General features: G+C 48.0%; 1 protein-coding gene and 1 pseudogene across 2 annotated transcripts in view; one reads left to right on the top strand and one right to left on the bottom strand.

Moving 5' to 3' along the window:
• The window catches only part of LOC311632140 (protein Hikeshi-like), a 130,616-nt pseudogene that overhangs the window by 76,159 nt on the left and 39,237 nt on the right, over positions 1–15,220 (top strand). The window lies entirely within an intron of this gene.
• Positions 817–15,220, bottom strand: part of XPC (XPC complex subunit, DNA damage recognition and repair factor) — a 28,666-nt gene continuing 14,262 nt past the window's right edge. The window contains exons 6-16 of the mRNA XM_084902565.1: positions 14,140–14,297; positions 13,524–13,644; positions 11,998–12,087; positions 10,945–11,835; positions 9,127–9,287; positions 7,407–7,488; positions 4,155–4,289; positions 3,906–4,075; positions 3,300–3,393; positions 2,702–2,791; positions 817–1,692 (exon numbers count right to left, since the gene is read on the bottom strand). Of these exons, the coding sequence (XP_084758691.1) occupies positions 1,483–1,692; positions 2,702–2,791; positions 3,300–3,393; positions 3,906–4,075; positions 4,155–4,289; positions 7,407–7,488; positions 9,127–9,287; positions 10,945–11,835; positions 11,998–12,087; positions 13,524–13,644; positions 14,140–14,297 (2,202 nt within the window). The 3' untranslated portion in view covers positions 817–1,482. The remainder of the gene's footprint in view (positions 1,693–2,701; positions 2,792–3,299; positions 3,394–3,905; positions 4,076–4,154; positions 4,290–7,406; positions 7,489–9,126; positions 9,288–10,944; positions 11,836–11,997; positions 12,088–13,523; positions 13,645–14,139; positions 14,298–15,220) is intronic.

The following is a 15,220-nucleotide window of genomic DNA, read 5'->3' as shown; positions in this document are numbered from 1 at the left end:
CATTGGCTTTGGGTGGGCACAGACCTGAATTCCAGTCTCCAGTCTGCCACTGACTGGCTATGTGATGCTGGGAAAATCAATACTTTGAGCCTCAGTTCCCTCATCTATAAAATGGCAACAATGCCATTGTACCCCCACAAGTTTGCTGCGAGGAGTGACAGAAAGACCATGAAATGCCAAACATGTGACATTAACTTTTAATTCTTTTTGCCTCCTGTTCTGAAGCAATGGACTGCTGTTAATTATCCACCCTTAAGTTAACAATTTGAATAGTTCTTTTTAGATATTACAAGATTTGAAGCAGGTGAGCGAAAACTTTCCAAAACCTATTCTTGTATTTCAAAACTGAAAGTTTTATTTGACTTCCATAGTGCCTCCTAGGAGCTGACCTCTGCCTGGAAAACAGGTTGGTTTGGGGAGACAGGATGATGCTCCACTGAATTCCCAGAAACCAAGTCGCTTACCTCTCTCTATGAGAGGAAGGGGTCTGGTGCAGGAATAGTGAGGTTCTGCAGTTTCCATGGCAACCCACTTGTTTCTCAGCAAGTCTTCCTGCCAGGTTTTTTTTTTGCATATGAGTCATGCCTCAAGTGTTTTGTTTGTTTCCCTTGGATAAAACTGATTCAAATTTTTATTGGCTCCGGTCAAAGATTAAATAATACCTCCTTGCTTAAACATAGAAAAAAAAAAATCCATGTATGTAAGCCCCCCAGCCTACAAGAAAACAGAACTTATCTTTAATGTAGTCTTGACATGTACAAATCACAGCATGTTTTCTTAGCTGATGCAAAACCTGAAAGAAAATGTAGAGCTGAGTCTTTTTAGATAAATGCTTTATTTTTTTTTCTCAAAATGTTATTCTAAATACCTACAGTGCCATAGAGCTTTATAAAATTTATCCAGTAATGATTCTAGCCTTCGGCCATCATGAAATGTAACTTCGAAAAGTGGATCCCAACAATACCAGAATCTGAGTTGACCTGTGCTCCCCATGCTATAAAGAGGCAGCATTCGGCAGTATTAGTAAACCTGATTGAGGGGAAATGAGTGGCCTGCAGAGAGAGGGTCTGAAGTCTGTAAGAGAGGCGAGAGCACCAGTGTCGGACAGATGAACAATCTGGAAGACAGGACTGGTCATTCCTAATGTACCATCATCCGAAAATTCCCCAGGGGTCTCTCTAAAAAACGGACTCATGTTTCAAAAGATGGGAAGAAGCTGGTCTAAGTGTACAGGGTCTCCAGGGATGGGTTCCATAGGTCAAAACACAGGGTGTGGGAGCAAGAAACTTTGAAGGCTCTATGCTGAGTGAATCTGAGAAGGGCTGGGGCCACACTAGACCTGCAGCACCACCTCAATTTTTCCGGATCCTTGTCTGCAACCCACGCTGCTCGTTTGCCTTCTCCGTGGAGATACCATGTCCTCGAGGCCTGGGTAGGTGTCGGGCCCCAGGGCCAGATCCTGCCATGAGATGGCCCCTCACATCATGACCTCTCGAACGGAAACAGGTGGGAAGCCTCCGCCTTTCCCCTTCTGGTTCTCTTCGGGCACTTCGGCTTCTGCTCTTCTTGGGCTTCCCGGTTCTGGGGCCAGGAGGCAGCCAGGATCTTGGCTGCTTCTGCTTTCGAGCTGGGTCCTTCCTCTTCATCAGAAGACAGCCCAGCTCCTGCTGGGTGGGGAGTTTCTTCTTCCCTCTGCAGAGGGGGGGGCAGTGCAGGGAAACATAGGCCACGGGTCAGTAAACACCCTCAAGAGGCAGTAAAGCTCCTATCAACAGGCTGCTGGGAGCTGCGAGGCTCGGAGGACAAGGGAACTGCCCGGGGCTGGGGGAGAACTACGGCCTGTCTTCCTGTGTCTTCCTCAGTCTGGGGACTCATCCAAGTAGGTGCTGGTAACTTATAAGCTGAGGAAACACCAAGATGTCCAGGCAGGAAACTACCCTCAGCGAGCGTACAATCAAATCTAGGAGGTCATTACTGACTGGTGCTTTGCATGTATTACTTCAATTCTGAACTAAAGTGCCCAGTGCTCTGAGGAGATATTCCTTGAACTTGGGGCGGCTGGGGCGGGAGCTGGATGCAGAGGGTGAGAGCACAGTGCTAGGAAGGGACCAGTCGGGCATGAAGCCCAGTGAAGAGGTCACTGATGGGATTTGAGGGAGAAGCATGACAAGATTATGTTTTAAAGGCAAATAGACAGCATGTGGGGTAGGAGATGTATGGTCACAGCTGCTCCCAGGGCATTTTTCTGCTGTCTCTGATCCAGTACTGGCCACATCACATGACTGTGTCGGGCCTGCATGTCAAATCCGCACCTGTGTCCACAGGCTGGCCTGCCACAGGGCAGGTGCTGCGAGAGTATTCCTGTCCTGGGGGATGATCGCAGGCACTGAGAGCACACCAGGCTGAATGGTGGCTCACACACAGAGGTACAGGCCTCGTCTCTCAGCACCAGAGCACGCACCTCCTCGCTTGTGCAGATAGGAGCAGAAACGGGGATATTGGGGCAGGGCTGGGGCCAGAAGAGGCAGCTGAGGCTGACTCCAGGGACCCCTTCCCCAACAAGGTAAGGGGACAGGTCTATGGCATCAAACATAAAGCTGACTGATCTGTGATTTGACATCTAGGCAGAATACGGGCCAGTGATTTCCGAGTACCCCTTTCCACCCCAAGCTAGTCTGCTTTACGAAGGCCCCACACTGACCTTGGCCCCATAGCGGAGCTTCAACCTCTCCCTGATGAGCAGCCCCTTAGCCAGCAGCTTCCAGTTCTCGAGCGCCCGCTTCTCCCTTCTCTGCAGCAAAAAAGACGACCCAGGTAAGCATAAAATACTGAGTGCTGCTATTTTCAGAAAAAATAAGATGGAACCTGTGAACACACACACACTTTAGGTTACATCAAGTCTCACTTTTAAGATTTGGAATGATTTATAAAAGGCATGACAGGCATAAAAAAAAAAAAGCCCTTTTAAAAATTATTTTCGACTCCAAAATTTTTCTGGGAGGTTCTTCAGACCTGGACCACAGACAATTCCTTTTGACAGAGGCAGGTGGCAGCAGCAGTCAGGAGCTGGGATCCAGGCACACAGTGGATTCTGAGGTGTAGGAAGGGTTTTTTCTCCAGTGCTGGCTCCCTACGGGGCCCTCCATGGAGGTGGAGCCAGAAAGAGCTTCCGAGTGCACAGACTCTCCTTTACAGCTGCTGTAAGCGAGGCGCTGCCCGCCCAGGGTGCTTGCTTTCCCCTGCCATTGTGCTTCCCCACCCCAAGCCCCGCCCAGGCCAGCCCTGGCCAGACTGCTCACCTCCTTCTCCTTCTTTTCAATGAGTGCCTGCTCGTTTTCCCAGGCGGCCAGGAGCACGTCTCTGTATTCCTCGCAGACTATGTACCCGTCAGTTCTGCGGGGATGCAACACGGGCGGGCTTTCCCGAGCCTGGTTCCTGCTCTCTCCTTCCCGCCTCCCAGTGCGGAGGACAGCAGGCCGCCCCTAAGCTCCGAGGACTTCCTGAGTCAGCGGGTCCACAGTCCTGGCCATAACGGCTAACAGGTGCCGCTCGTGCGGAAGGAGAGCCTGTGGACCTGGTACTGCTTCTTCAGGGCCCTGCCTAAGAGCTGGGGAAAGAGCCCCTGCCCACCCCCACTACGTGCAGGACAGAGGTCACCAACCAGGAAGGACGCTGACCCCATTGGGTGACCTGTGACCAGCCCCAGAAAAAAGTGTTTTAATCTAACATTATGAGGGGCTGGTTTCACTTTTAAGCGTAAAAAGTAAAAGGTGAAGAGTTAAGGCTGAATTTGCAAATTCAGAGCCACTGGACCTCTCCCTCCCCCAGATCCTCACCAATTTCCCACCCACTTCGCCGTGCCCTCCTGCCTTCCTTCCGGTTTCTGTGGAAGGCCCCTCACGCACATGGGATGGGAGTATCCTTTGTGGAAATCGAAGCCGGTGACGGCCGGGACGCAGTCGATGCCCAGCTTACGAGCCACGCGGTTCAGGTTGGGCAGATTCAGCTGAACACAGCCAACAGGCATCATGCTGGGCAGGAAGAGGTACACGTTCCCAAATTCATTCCGGGGCACCTGCGGAGGTTGGCATGCCAGGTCTGGCCAGCTGCAGAATGAAGCGGCCTGGTCCCGACCCACTGAGCACTGCCCTTACCTTGCCGTCCACAGCCACGGGGGGCTGGTACTCCTCTGTCTGCCACTTGCCAAACAGGCCCAGGTCATTCTGGTCCTGCAGCTGGGGCTCGGCAAGGCGGGCTCTGCGGGCCCGGTTGGAATAGCCTTTCACCATCTGCACCAGAGGGAACAGCCAGTTTACAACAAAGGCTACCACTGCCCGAGTGCTTACTGTAGAGCAGGCCCGCGTGCAGTGCTTTGCACCTGTTACAAAATGAACCAGCAAACCTGGGATGGGTGTGCTTTTGATCCCCGTGAGTACCATTAGCACGAGTACCACCAGCTAACTGCTACAGAGTGCTCCCTATAGCAGGCAGTTCTCAGTGCTCTGTGTGTATTTAATATTTTCAGAGTATGACTGATTGCGGGTAACAAACAACAGACAGCAAAACCACAGATAAGGGGAGGATTACTGTACTTTGTTCAATACTTTCATCACTGAAATGGAAACTGGAACTCAAGAAATGAGGTCACTTAATATCCCATGGCCATTAGAAGGACATGGCCAGGATTTAACCCCAGAAAACTAACTGTGCCATGTACCCTGGAAGGCACTGATAGTTTGGGACCCCGAACACACTGCGTTACCGATGTCTAATGGTCAATACCAACATTTTCACTGGGAAGTGAGGGGGTAAAGGGAGCGGAGAACTGGCATGGAGGAAAAGGTTGTGTAACTTCTCTGAGGAGTGGCACAGGCATGGGCGAAGGATGGGCTATTGGGCCTGGGATGCTTTCAGTGCCGGGGCTGGCCAACCTTTTCTGTAAAGGGTCACATACAGCCTTTGTTGCATATCCTTTATTTCTCCCTTTTACAATCCATAAAAAAATGTAAACGCCATTCTGAGACAGGACCTAGGTTGGATGTGATCTGTGAGCTGTGGACTGCTGACTGCTGTTCCAGTGGCCACTGCTGCCAGGGAACCTGGGCACACCACCTGTCACCCTGTGGGAATGACAGTCCCTTTCTCAGGAGCCACTCATCCAATGCTGTTAATTAAGTGGAGATCCAATGAGTATCTGTTACAGACACACGGGGACACCAGTCGTTAGGGGCAGAGAAAGGGCAGTCTTTGTTCTTCAGGAGCACAGGCTCCTGTAGGGAGACAGAGAAGACTGCAATTCAGTGTAAAGAAGAGAAGGCAGAATGGCGCCCACAGGCAGGACCCCTTGCCCAGCCCTGAGGAGGGAGAGGGTCAGACAAGCTGTTCAGAACAGGCCCCCTCTCACTGAGTCTGAAAGGGCAAAAGAGGACTGGTCAAGTGAAAAGGACTGAGAGGAAGGTGTTTGAAACCATGAGTATTTGGGTCTGCCGAAGTAGTCTGGCATGCAGGAGGAAATGTGGCCGGAGAAAAGGCGAATCTAAGAGTAGCACATGTTTTGTGCTTCATGACAGACATGACTCTGAGTAGGGTGAGGGTGGGCTACCCAGGAGGTGTCACATGCAACTCTGTGTTTCAGAAAGATCCCATGACGGTGACATTGACAATGAACTGAAGAGCTGAAGGTGGCTGTGATCCAAGCAAGAGAAGATAGGGGGCTGGACAGTAGGTTTCAGAACAAAAGGAGGACTTGAGATTTGGGATCATGCTAGAACTGAACTATTATAATAGCCATGAACATTTGAAATGAAATAGTCACAATTGAGATGTATTGAAAGTAAAATATTAGATTTCAAAGCCTTATTAAGAAAAAAATGTAAAATATCTCATTAACATTCCAAAACATTACATGTTGAAATGACAAGATTTCAAATATATTTGAAAATATTTAAGTACTAGAAGCCTGGTGCATGAAATTCTTGCATGGGGGTGGGGGTGGGAGTGTGGGTGTGAGGGTCCCTCAGCTCGGCCTACACCCTCTCGCAATCCAGAACCGCTGGCTCCTAACCACTGGCCTGCCTGCCTGATTGCCCTTAACCCCTCTGCCTGCCTGATCACCCCTAACCACTGGCCTGCCTGCCTGGTCACTCCTAACCACTTACCTGCCTGCCTGATCACCCCTAACTGCTCCTTTGCTGGCCTGATCACCCCTAACCACCTCTGTCTCGGTGCCCCCCCCCCCCCCCCCCCAACTTCCCAGCACCCAGGCTTCCCTCCTTCAGCCAGCTGCAGGCACCCAGGATCTGGGTTTCCCTCCCTCTGGCTGGCCTCAGGCACCTGGGACCCAGGCTGGCTTCGCCCTGGCTGACAGGAGGCACCCATGAATGGGGGCGGCTTCACCTGGGCCTGGTTTTGTCAGGGAGGATGTCTGGTCTAATTAGCATATTACTCTTTTATTAGTATAGATGTTAAAATATTAAAATATTTAAGTATGGCTACTAAAAATTTTAAATTTGTGGCTCCCTTTATATTGCAATCAGACAGAGCCATTTTAGAATGAAGAGACTGGTTATTTATATGGAAACCCTAGCGGTCCACGCAGGCAGCATAATGCACTCAAGCCTGCTTTTGGCAGTGACCCGCTCCCAAGGCCTGCAGCTCTTTCCCATCAAATTGAGGCATCTCCGCTCCCTGCCAAGCTCCCTAGTCTCACAACCCAAGGGCTCCTTTTGGGTTCTGACAAAAAGAGAACAGATGTGTCCTGTGACAAGCCTTTGTGGTAGGTACTATTCTGAATCCCTTTCTCACAGGCAGCCTGCCTGACTGAGTGCAGGAACACAGAGGGAGAGAAATGACACTGGAGTGGAGGCAGGGCCTGAGATTGCTGTCTGAGCACCCATCTTCCTAACTGTAAGGCCTTAGACAAGTAATTTCTCCCGTTTCCATTTTCTCACATGTAAAACGGGCATCATAATGCTAACTGCCATGGCCGTCGAGACGCAGTAGAGAACATACACATACAAAATACATGGTAAGTTGCCAAGCGGAAGAACACTGATGACTGGTGAATGTGTCTACATAAAGCAGGGCTTTGGCCTCTTAGAGCAACTCAGTTCCAATCTACACGGCCTTTGAGCACACACACACACCAGGAGTCTGAGGGCTGCCTTTTGGTGTAGATTTCTTGCATGCTCTGGACAATCCATCTCTTACAAATTCCTCATTCAAGTTAGACATCATTTAAATACTTTTCTCCTTCTCAAGCTAGGAAAGCAGGCCTGGGTTCCTATCCTGGGCCTGCACTCAGCAGCCCTCAGTCTTCACTCCTCTGCACTCAGCTGTTCCACTCAGTCTTGGTCCTGAGCCTCCTGATGCCCTCGTCTGGAGGGTGCCCACCCCGCTCCGGTTACCTTGTAGGGCACTTCTCCAAGCCTCACCACTCTTCCTTGTTTCAGCCATGTGTCCCTGGAGTGCAGGGTTTGCACGCAATCCCTGCCGGAGCCAACAGAGGGAGACAAAGGAGAGTCTGTGATGGAGCACAGTATGGAGAGGAACCCTGAGGACCCAGGTGCTAATAGGACCTCCCAGGAGTAAGAGCACAGCCTGTGTACTCTTCTCAGGCTCTGCTCCTGAGGAAGCCAGGGGACCTGCTTCGGGCAAACAGTAAATTGGACTTCCCATCTTGGTAGGTGTGTGAGTCACTTACAAACCCTAAACAATTATACTTCTGTCTTAGGCTTCATGAGGTACCCTGACCTCTCCTCCCATAATGAGAGTCCCTTTGCAGCCTATAGAGGAGAGGCAAAAATCATAGCACTGAAGGCACATTTCCTCACCACTGAGCACATGCCTGCCCAGGATCTGGTCTGTGGCTAATACCTGAAGGACAAGTGTCCAGGGAAGGGGTGGTGAACCCAAAAGACTACATGGAAATTATAATTGCGTTAATAAATTACCATGGAATTAAGACTCATGCACATGGAACAGTCAAATAATTCCTGGCGGCCTGTGATTACGGGGAGAGATCCTCTGGCTTCACTCTCCTTCCAGAGCTCAGAGCTATCCCCCAGCCTTGCAATTCTATTTCCAACACAGTCCCTGAACTGAGGGTCCAGGGTGACTCTCTGCAGGACTGACATGCAGGAAGTGGTCCCCAGTCAGAGGACTCAAACCATCTACTCATCAAGTTTCCCTGTATCTCCTTTTCTCTCTCTCTTTTTTTTGGTCTTGTATTTTAATAATTAAAAAAAATATATATTTTATTGATTTTTTACAGAGAGGAAGATAGAGGGATAGAGAGCTAGAAACGTCGATGAGAGAGAAACATTGACCAGCTGCCTCTTGCACACCCCCTACCGGGGATGTGCCCACAACCAATGTACATGCCCTTGACCGGAATCGAACCTGGGACCTTTCAGTCCGCAGACCGACGACGCTCTACCACTGAGCCAAACCAGTTTTGGCTGTATTTTAATAATTTTAAAAATATTTCTTTTCTATTCTTTCTACTGCTATATCTTAAAAGCTCTAATTCTACTTCTATTTTTTCTTCACCTTTTATTTATATTAAATATTTTTGTTTTAATTTTGTATATATTTTACATTCATTTCCTACTCTTTCTCCCTTCACTTCTTCAGCATTTCTACTATGGGAAAACATACATAACATAAAAATTTACTATTTTTGCCATTTTTAAAGTGTATGGTTCAGTAGCAGTAAGTACATTCACATTGTTGTCAACCATCACCACTCTCTATCTTCAGAACTTTTCATCTTCCAAAACAGCTTTGTACACATTAAAATATCCGATCACTTTAACTTTCATTACCAAATCCTTTATTTCCTTTTGTATATTTTTAATTTATATTTTAGGGGTGTGTTTATATTGCCCTATATAAACCTTACTTGCCCTATTTTTATTTTTCCCCTATAACTTTTTCCCTCCTGTTTATCTTTTATTCCATGTTGTTTTAATTTCCAATCTTTAATCTCTTCTACCCATCCTCACACACATTAGCACATGCACACACTATAAAACTCATCCTGTCTGATAAAATATTATCAGGCCCTTGCCCCAGGAGGCTGATAACCCCAGGCCATCAGGAAGCCCACCCGGCCAGCAGACGTACCTGGAGTAGACAGCTTCTCCACGACAGTACCCAATGATGGCGGCTGTCTCAGGATAGATGGCCTCGTACTTCAGGAGATGCCTCTTCAGGGCGTACAGAGGGTGGTTCTTGTATGTGCCAATGACAGTGGGCAAAGGCTGGTCCAGGTGCTTTGCCTGAAACTGCAAAGGCCAGAGAGATAATGTTGAGCAAGTGGTTTAGAAGAGGAAGTGAGGTTTGATATGGGAAATCCTCAGACCAACTTGTTCACAGACTTGTGAAGCAGAGGTTTCATGAGCACCAACGATTATAACATTGCCTTTGTAGCTGTTGTTAAGGTTTCAGATTAAAAAAACAAACAAAACAAAAAACAAAACAAACTGAAGAATCAAGTAATTCTGTGGCTTACAGCAACTTTGTAAAGTCATCTAACTATTCCTCAGCGAGCCCTAGCTGACGAGTGTCCACTCTACTAAGGAGTTCCAAGGAACAAAAACAGTTTTCTTCAGGAAAGAGGTCCTATCTCAAGTGGCATCATTATTCTGCAACGTGTGTTTCCTTAACTGCTCACAGGAAATCAAAATGAGTTGTTCACACCTTGTGACTTTTCCTAGTCTACTATAAGGAATCTGATTTTTCTTTGTTTTTAATATATTTTTATTGTTTCAGAGAGGAAGGAAGAGGGGGAGAGACACAGAAACATCGATGATGAGAGAGAATCATTGATCGGCTACCTCCTGCACGCCCCCCCACACTGGGGATTGAGCCCACAACTCAGGCATGCGCCCTTGACCAGAATCGAACCTGGGACCCTTCTGTCCGCAGGCTGACGCTCTATCCACTGAGCCAAACCAGCTAGGGCAGGAATTTGATTTTTCAGTGGACAATTTCAATGCTGTAATTCACATCTGATTCACCAAGATTTCGTAGACAGTTCCTTAGCAGTTTTTGAAAACCCCCAAATATATTAGTGAGGACAGGCAATATGGAGTAATAGCCAGGAGTAAGACAGACCCTCCTCCACATAGTTAGCTTCCAGTACAGACTTTATTAGGTTAGCCACAATGCCATCTGCACAATTCCCATCTCCTCTGACATTTTTCAGTAAAATGAACCAGAACACCCCCAGAGGAATCTCTCAATGCAGGATGAACTGTACGATACAGAGAATGCTAAATAAGCCCATGGTTCACCCATCTGAGGAACTGGGAACAATTCGCCAGCAAATCTGGGCATGCTCCCACGTGGAATGCTGAGCTCCGCTCAATGCCACCACTGCTGTGCACAGCGGCACAGGCCTCCTCCTAAAACCAAGCGACACACCCGGTCCCTGCAGTTTAGAGGTCTTCCCAGTGTGCCTTCTCAACAGACTGAAGGCATTCCTCATCTGAGTCCCTTCCTCCCCGGGAGAGGAGTGTTCTAGATCCATGGAGGGTTGTGTGTGTGTTTTGTGAGTGGGTACGGCCTGAAAAGGAGGGCGGTAATCATATTAATGAGTTTCATCTTTTTTTCCCTCAGTATGACTTGCATAAATTATTTTAAAGCTCCAAATTAATAACTGGGCAATAACTACAACTATACAGGCTTCAAAGCCAGAGAGACCTGGGTTCAGATGCCAAGTCAGTCAGTCAATCACTTCAATCCTAAATGCTTAACTGGAAAAAAAAAAAGAAAAAAAAAAAAAAAGGCAGTAATAGCCCCAGCTTTATAGTTGTGATAACTAATGAGATAAACACTAAAAATACCCAACACGGGGCTGGGCATACAAAAGTGCTCAAATACGGGAATGATTTTAATAACGTGACTGAGTCTTTGGGCCCGTGGTAGCCGAGGCCTTACCTCCAAGTCTTCTTTCTTCTCCCTCTCCACCAGAGGGCTCTGGTAGGGCCTCAGGGTTTCAGCCCACCACTTGGCATCAACCCGGCACTTGCGGGTCGCTGTCATCCAGGCTGGGTCATACCTCTGGGTGACATCCCGGACCCAACCATCATTGTCAAAGCCCACCACGTAGGCCGTGGGCTTGGTGGCGTATCTGTAACATGTCACGGCCTGGCCCACCACACCATGCACACAGTCCACACACACCCACTTTTCCTCCCGCTCACAGAACACCTCTAGCCACTGGTCCACACCAGCCGTTTTCCCTTTTTCTGTCCCCTCACCATCACTGGACATTTTCTTGCCTCTCTTATTCTTACTGCTTGAGGAGCTTGTGGATGCCGCTGGAGAGTCAGGATGCTGAGGGTGGCTCCCGTGTCGGGCCCTGGAGTCGCTTTTGGACCCTCCTGCCTTTGTCCTTTGAGGGGCTGGGGCCCTCCTCTGCCTCGAAGGACCAGGCTCAGAATCCTCATCAGATGGATGATGGGCTTCCCCACTGGAGGGCTCGAAGTCAGAGCCACTGTTGGTCTCGTCACTCCCACTCTCCTCTTTGTAAGACACCCTGGAGGCCACCCGTCGCCCCCGGCCACGCGGCTGTCTCTGGGTTTCCTCCCGCTCTTCCGCCTTGCCCTCTTCTCCCCCGCTGGAGGAGGGCTCTCTCCGTTTCTTCCCCATGGCAGCGGCCTTCCTCCTCTTCCCTTGGGCCCTTGGACTGCTGGTGCCTCCGGAAGAAGTGCCCTCTTTTCTGGTTCCTCTGCTGGTCTTTGGTTTGGGGTGGTTTTCTGAGACTTGGCTGGAAGTTTCTGAGGAGCCGTCAGGACCCTCTGAGGAGCTCTCTTTAGGCTTCTTTCCCTTCAACAAAATAGAAATTTTCTTTTTTTGCTAATGATAAGATAGAGACCCTGTAATCTGACCCTTAAAAACAGTCTAATGACCAATTTTTTAAAAAGTATGATAATTTCTCACTTCTCCCTGACCAGCCACCCTTTTCTCTGGAAGCCCCAAGAGCCTCACCTTGGCTGCTGACAACTTCAGCGGAACTGGCTGGAGAGACAATACCAGTCGGGTGGGGAGCTGCAGGGCCCGGAGCATCAGTAAAAACATCTGTAATGAAAAAGGATAGCACATTTATCCTCAGAAAAGATGAAAGGGTTAATTAAATGTGGTGGTGGTGGTGCTCATTTATAATAGGGAAAAGTTAGAAATAACCAAGCCGTCTAACACTAGGAGTCTGGAACCCTCAACATTATTAAAAATGATGTAGCAGAGATCTATCTTTGTAGAAAAATAGGAAAATGTTTACCATATAGTAAAGAAAAAGTTTGTGTTTAAATATATAATGCTAATTTCTCTAAGAATAAATTATACACAAACATAAACATATATGCATATTTTGAAAAGGACCTACCTCTGTATATATTAGGTTATGGCTGTTTATATGTGGTGTTTTTTTTTTTTTTCCAGCTTACCTTTTATATGAATTATTCAGAATGTATAAATCATTAGACAGAATGCACATTGGTGGTTGCCAGGTATATGAGGAGGTGGGAGGAGGTAGAAGTAGTAGTAACAGTTTAATGGGTACAGGATTTCCTTTTGGGGTAACAAAAATGTTTTGGAAACTGAGGTGATTGTCAAACAAAATTCTAAATACACTGAACATCACTAAATTGTTCATCTTTAAAAAACAAACAAACACCCACTATATATTTTTTGCTTTAAAAACACTCTCACATACAAAACCAGTATTCTAGTATATGTACACAAATAACAGAGAAACAAAATTTGGAAGGACAATACTAAAATATTAATGTTTTCCTCACCATTACTGGATATTTTATGGTGGTATTACAGCATAATTACTGGCCATGCCAGGAATCTTAGAGTTTATCAAGCCAAGTCAGAAGAGAGGTAAAGATGACAGGCACTTAGCCTGTAAGATTCAAAAAGTCTGGTCGATTTCCCTAAACAAACAGGGAATTTGAGGCTCAGGCACAAGTGTTATGTATTCACAGGCATCTTCCAGGGATTAAGTTGAATACCTACTTTTGTTTTTGTTTTATTCAGACAGAACATTACCTGAGGGTATTTTCAAGCATGTTGTCAATCCTGTCTCCACATAAGACCTCTTCAGCAGGGCTCCTTTGGTAGATATAACTCCCCTCACTGCATGGCTGCCTGCCAATGCCATCGCCCAAATTGGAAGGTATGAAAACACTTTCTTAAGGATTTCAGCAGCCAATCTGAAACATTTCCTTGGAACTTCCGAACACAATTTCTAAATCGTGTTAAAGGAAACAATTCTAGGGCACCTGACCAAAAATTCACACACGAGGACATCAAGTAATAGAAAGAGTGTAGGCCTTCAAATCACACCCTGGTCCCAACCCTGATTCCAACGCTTGTCAACTGAGTGACCCTAAGAAAGGTACTTAGCCTCTTTGAGCTGCAGTACCTAGTTTTACTTTACATCTGCCACATGACTGCCATTGTCATTTGCTACAGTAATAAAAATAGCGCTGCCAGGGAGAACCACTCACATGGACCAATTCTTCATCATCTCGTGCAGAGTAAATCGCAAATCTCCTTTCCAACGTAGTTTGCAGGCTGTCTTGCTCGCTGACTGAAAGGTCAGAGTTAACTGTAAATGTTCCAATGAACCTGGGGAGAAGCCGGGCATTCTCTTGTGTGAGAAGTCAGAGCAAAGAGGAACTCTGTTCTTTATGGACAAGAAAATCAGAAGGGGCAGTCTGCAAAGGAAAGTGTGAGCCCTGCCTGCTCTTGTTCTACTTTCCCCACCGTTTCGGTAACTCCTCCTCATCATTTAAGACTAAATCCAGACTTTACCTCGCTCTGGAGCCTCCCAGCGCCCCCGCTGAGATCAGTGCCCTGGCTCTGTGTGCCCGCAGTGCCCAGTACACTGCTTGCAGAGCAATGGTCACACTGATCACCTGGGGGCGTATTTATCACCCAGACTCACCTGGGAGCTCTTCGGGGACAGAGATCAAGACTGACAATGCTCTGTCTTCAATGCTGTGCCCACTGCCTGGCGTACAGGGTCACCTCAGGGGGTATCTGTGTTAAGTGACTGTCCCCACCCTCTGAGACACACGAATCCTACACTAAGGCTGTGCGGCACAGGCCGGAGGGCCATACCATTTCACCAGGTTTGACAGGAAGCAGACGTCCACGTCTTGCGGAGCCACTTTGGTAAAGCGGATTGGGATGATGGAGAGGCTGATAGCCTGAAGATCGAGCTGGTTGCAGATGCGATTTCGATAGAAGCCATTTGCTAACAGACACAGAAGGTGAACCTGGAGAGAAAGAGAAAAAGCAAGAGATGAAAGAAAAGCTGAACATTAGAGGGATTTTTGCTGCTGAATTAAAAGACATTTTATAGGCAGGATGTATTTGTTGACTATTTCTGTTTTGAAAAATATGCTTTTATTGATTTCAGAGATGGGGTTGAGGGGGAGAGAAACATCCCATTTCCCAAGATTTTGCTTTTTTTTTTTTTTTTAATATAAAAAAAGCTTTTATTGGGAGAAAATGAGTTTTATTTATTTATTTTTTTTTTAGCAATGGTGTCATTGTGGATAAAAACAACAGGAGCTTGGGAATCAAATTCTTTTGGGGGAGGCTCAAGCTGCCAGAATCCCTTGTCCCTCTCACTTTGGGCACTTGGGGGGGAGGGAGAGAGGGAAGGGAAAGGGCAGGGCATGACTGATAAAGCTGAAGAGTAACAAAATGCACCGGGGGTTACACTGGGGCTGTGCGAGGGAGGATGTGGGCCAGGGGCTCTTCGGCATTCAGGCCTGGCCTCTAGTCTTTCCCTTCCCTCTCTTGGTTTTGGCCTTGGCTTTGGTCTTGGGGGTACAGGGCGTGGTTACGCGGGTGGTTTCCTGGCACTGGGCATTGTACCGTGCCTTCTTCAGGGTGCCTTGGTGGGCTTTGGTGCCCGAGCTCCTATCACATGACCCCCAGCTCTCGAACTTGTAGTTGGCTCCAAACTCCTTCTTCCAGTTGCATGGCACCCTGCTCCGGATGCACCGAGTCTGGGCCCTGCAGTCCTTGCTGCTAGGGGTGCAGGGCCCTCAGGTCCACTCAGCGCATTCGCTCCCCAGGCCACCCTTCTTCACTGTCTTTCTTTCTGGTGCCACGGAGATGGGGAGGAAGGCGAGGAGGAGGAAGGCGAGGAGGAGGAAGCCTCGGTGCTGCAGCTCACTTGCTGCCGGTG

This window comes from Pipistrellus hanaki, assembly GCF_964339955.1.
Source record: "Pipistrellus hanaki genome assembly, chromosome: 13".
NCBI classification, from domain to species: Eukaryota; Metazoa; Chordata; class Mammalia; order Chiroptera; family Vespertilionidae; genus Pipistrellus; species Pipistrellus hanaki.
This window is presented reverse-complemented; position numbering and strand designations above follow the sequence as displayed.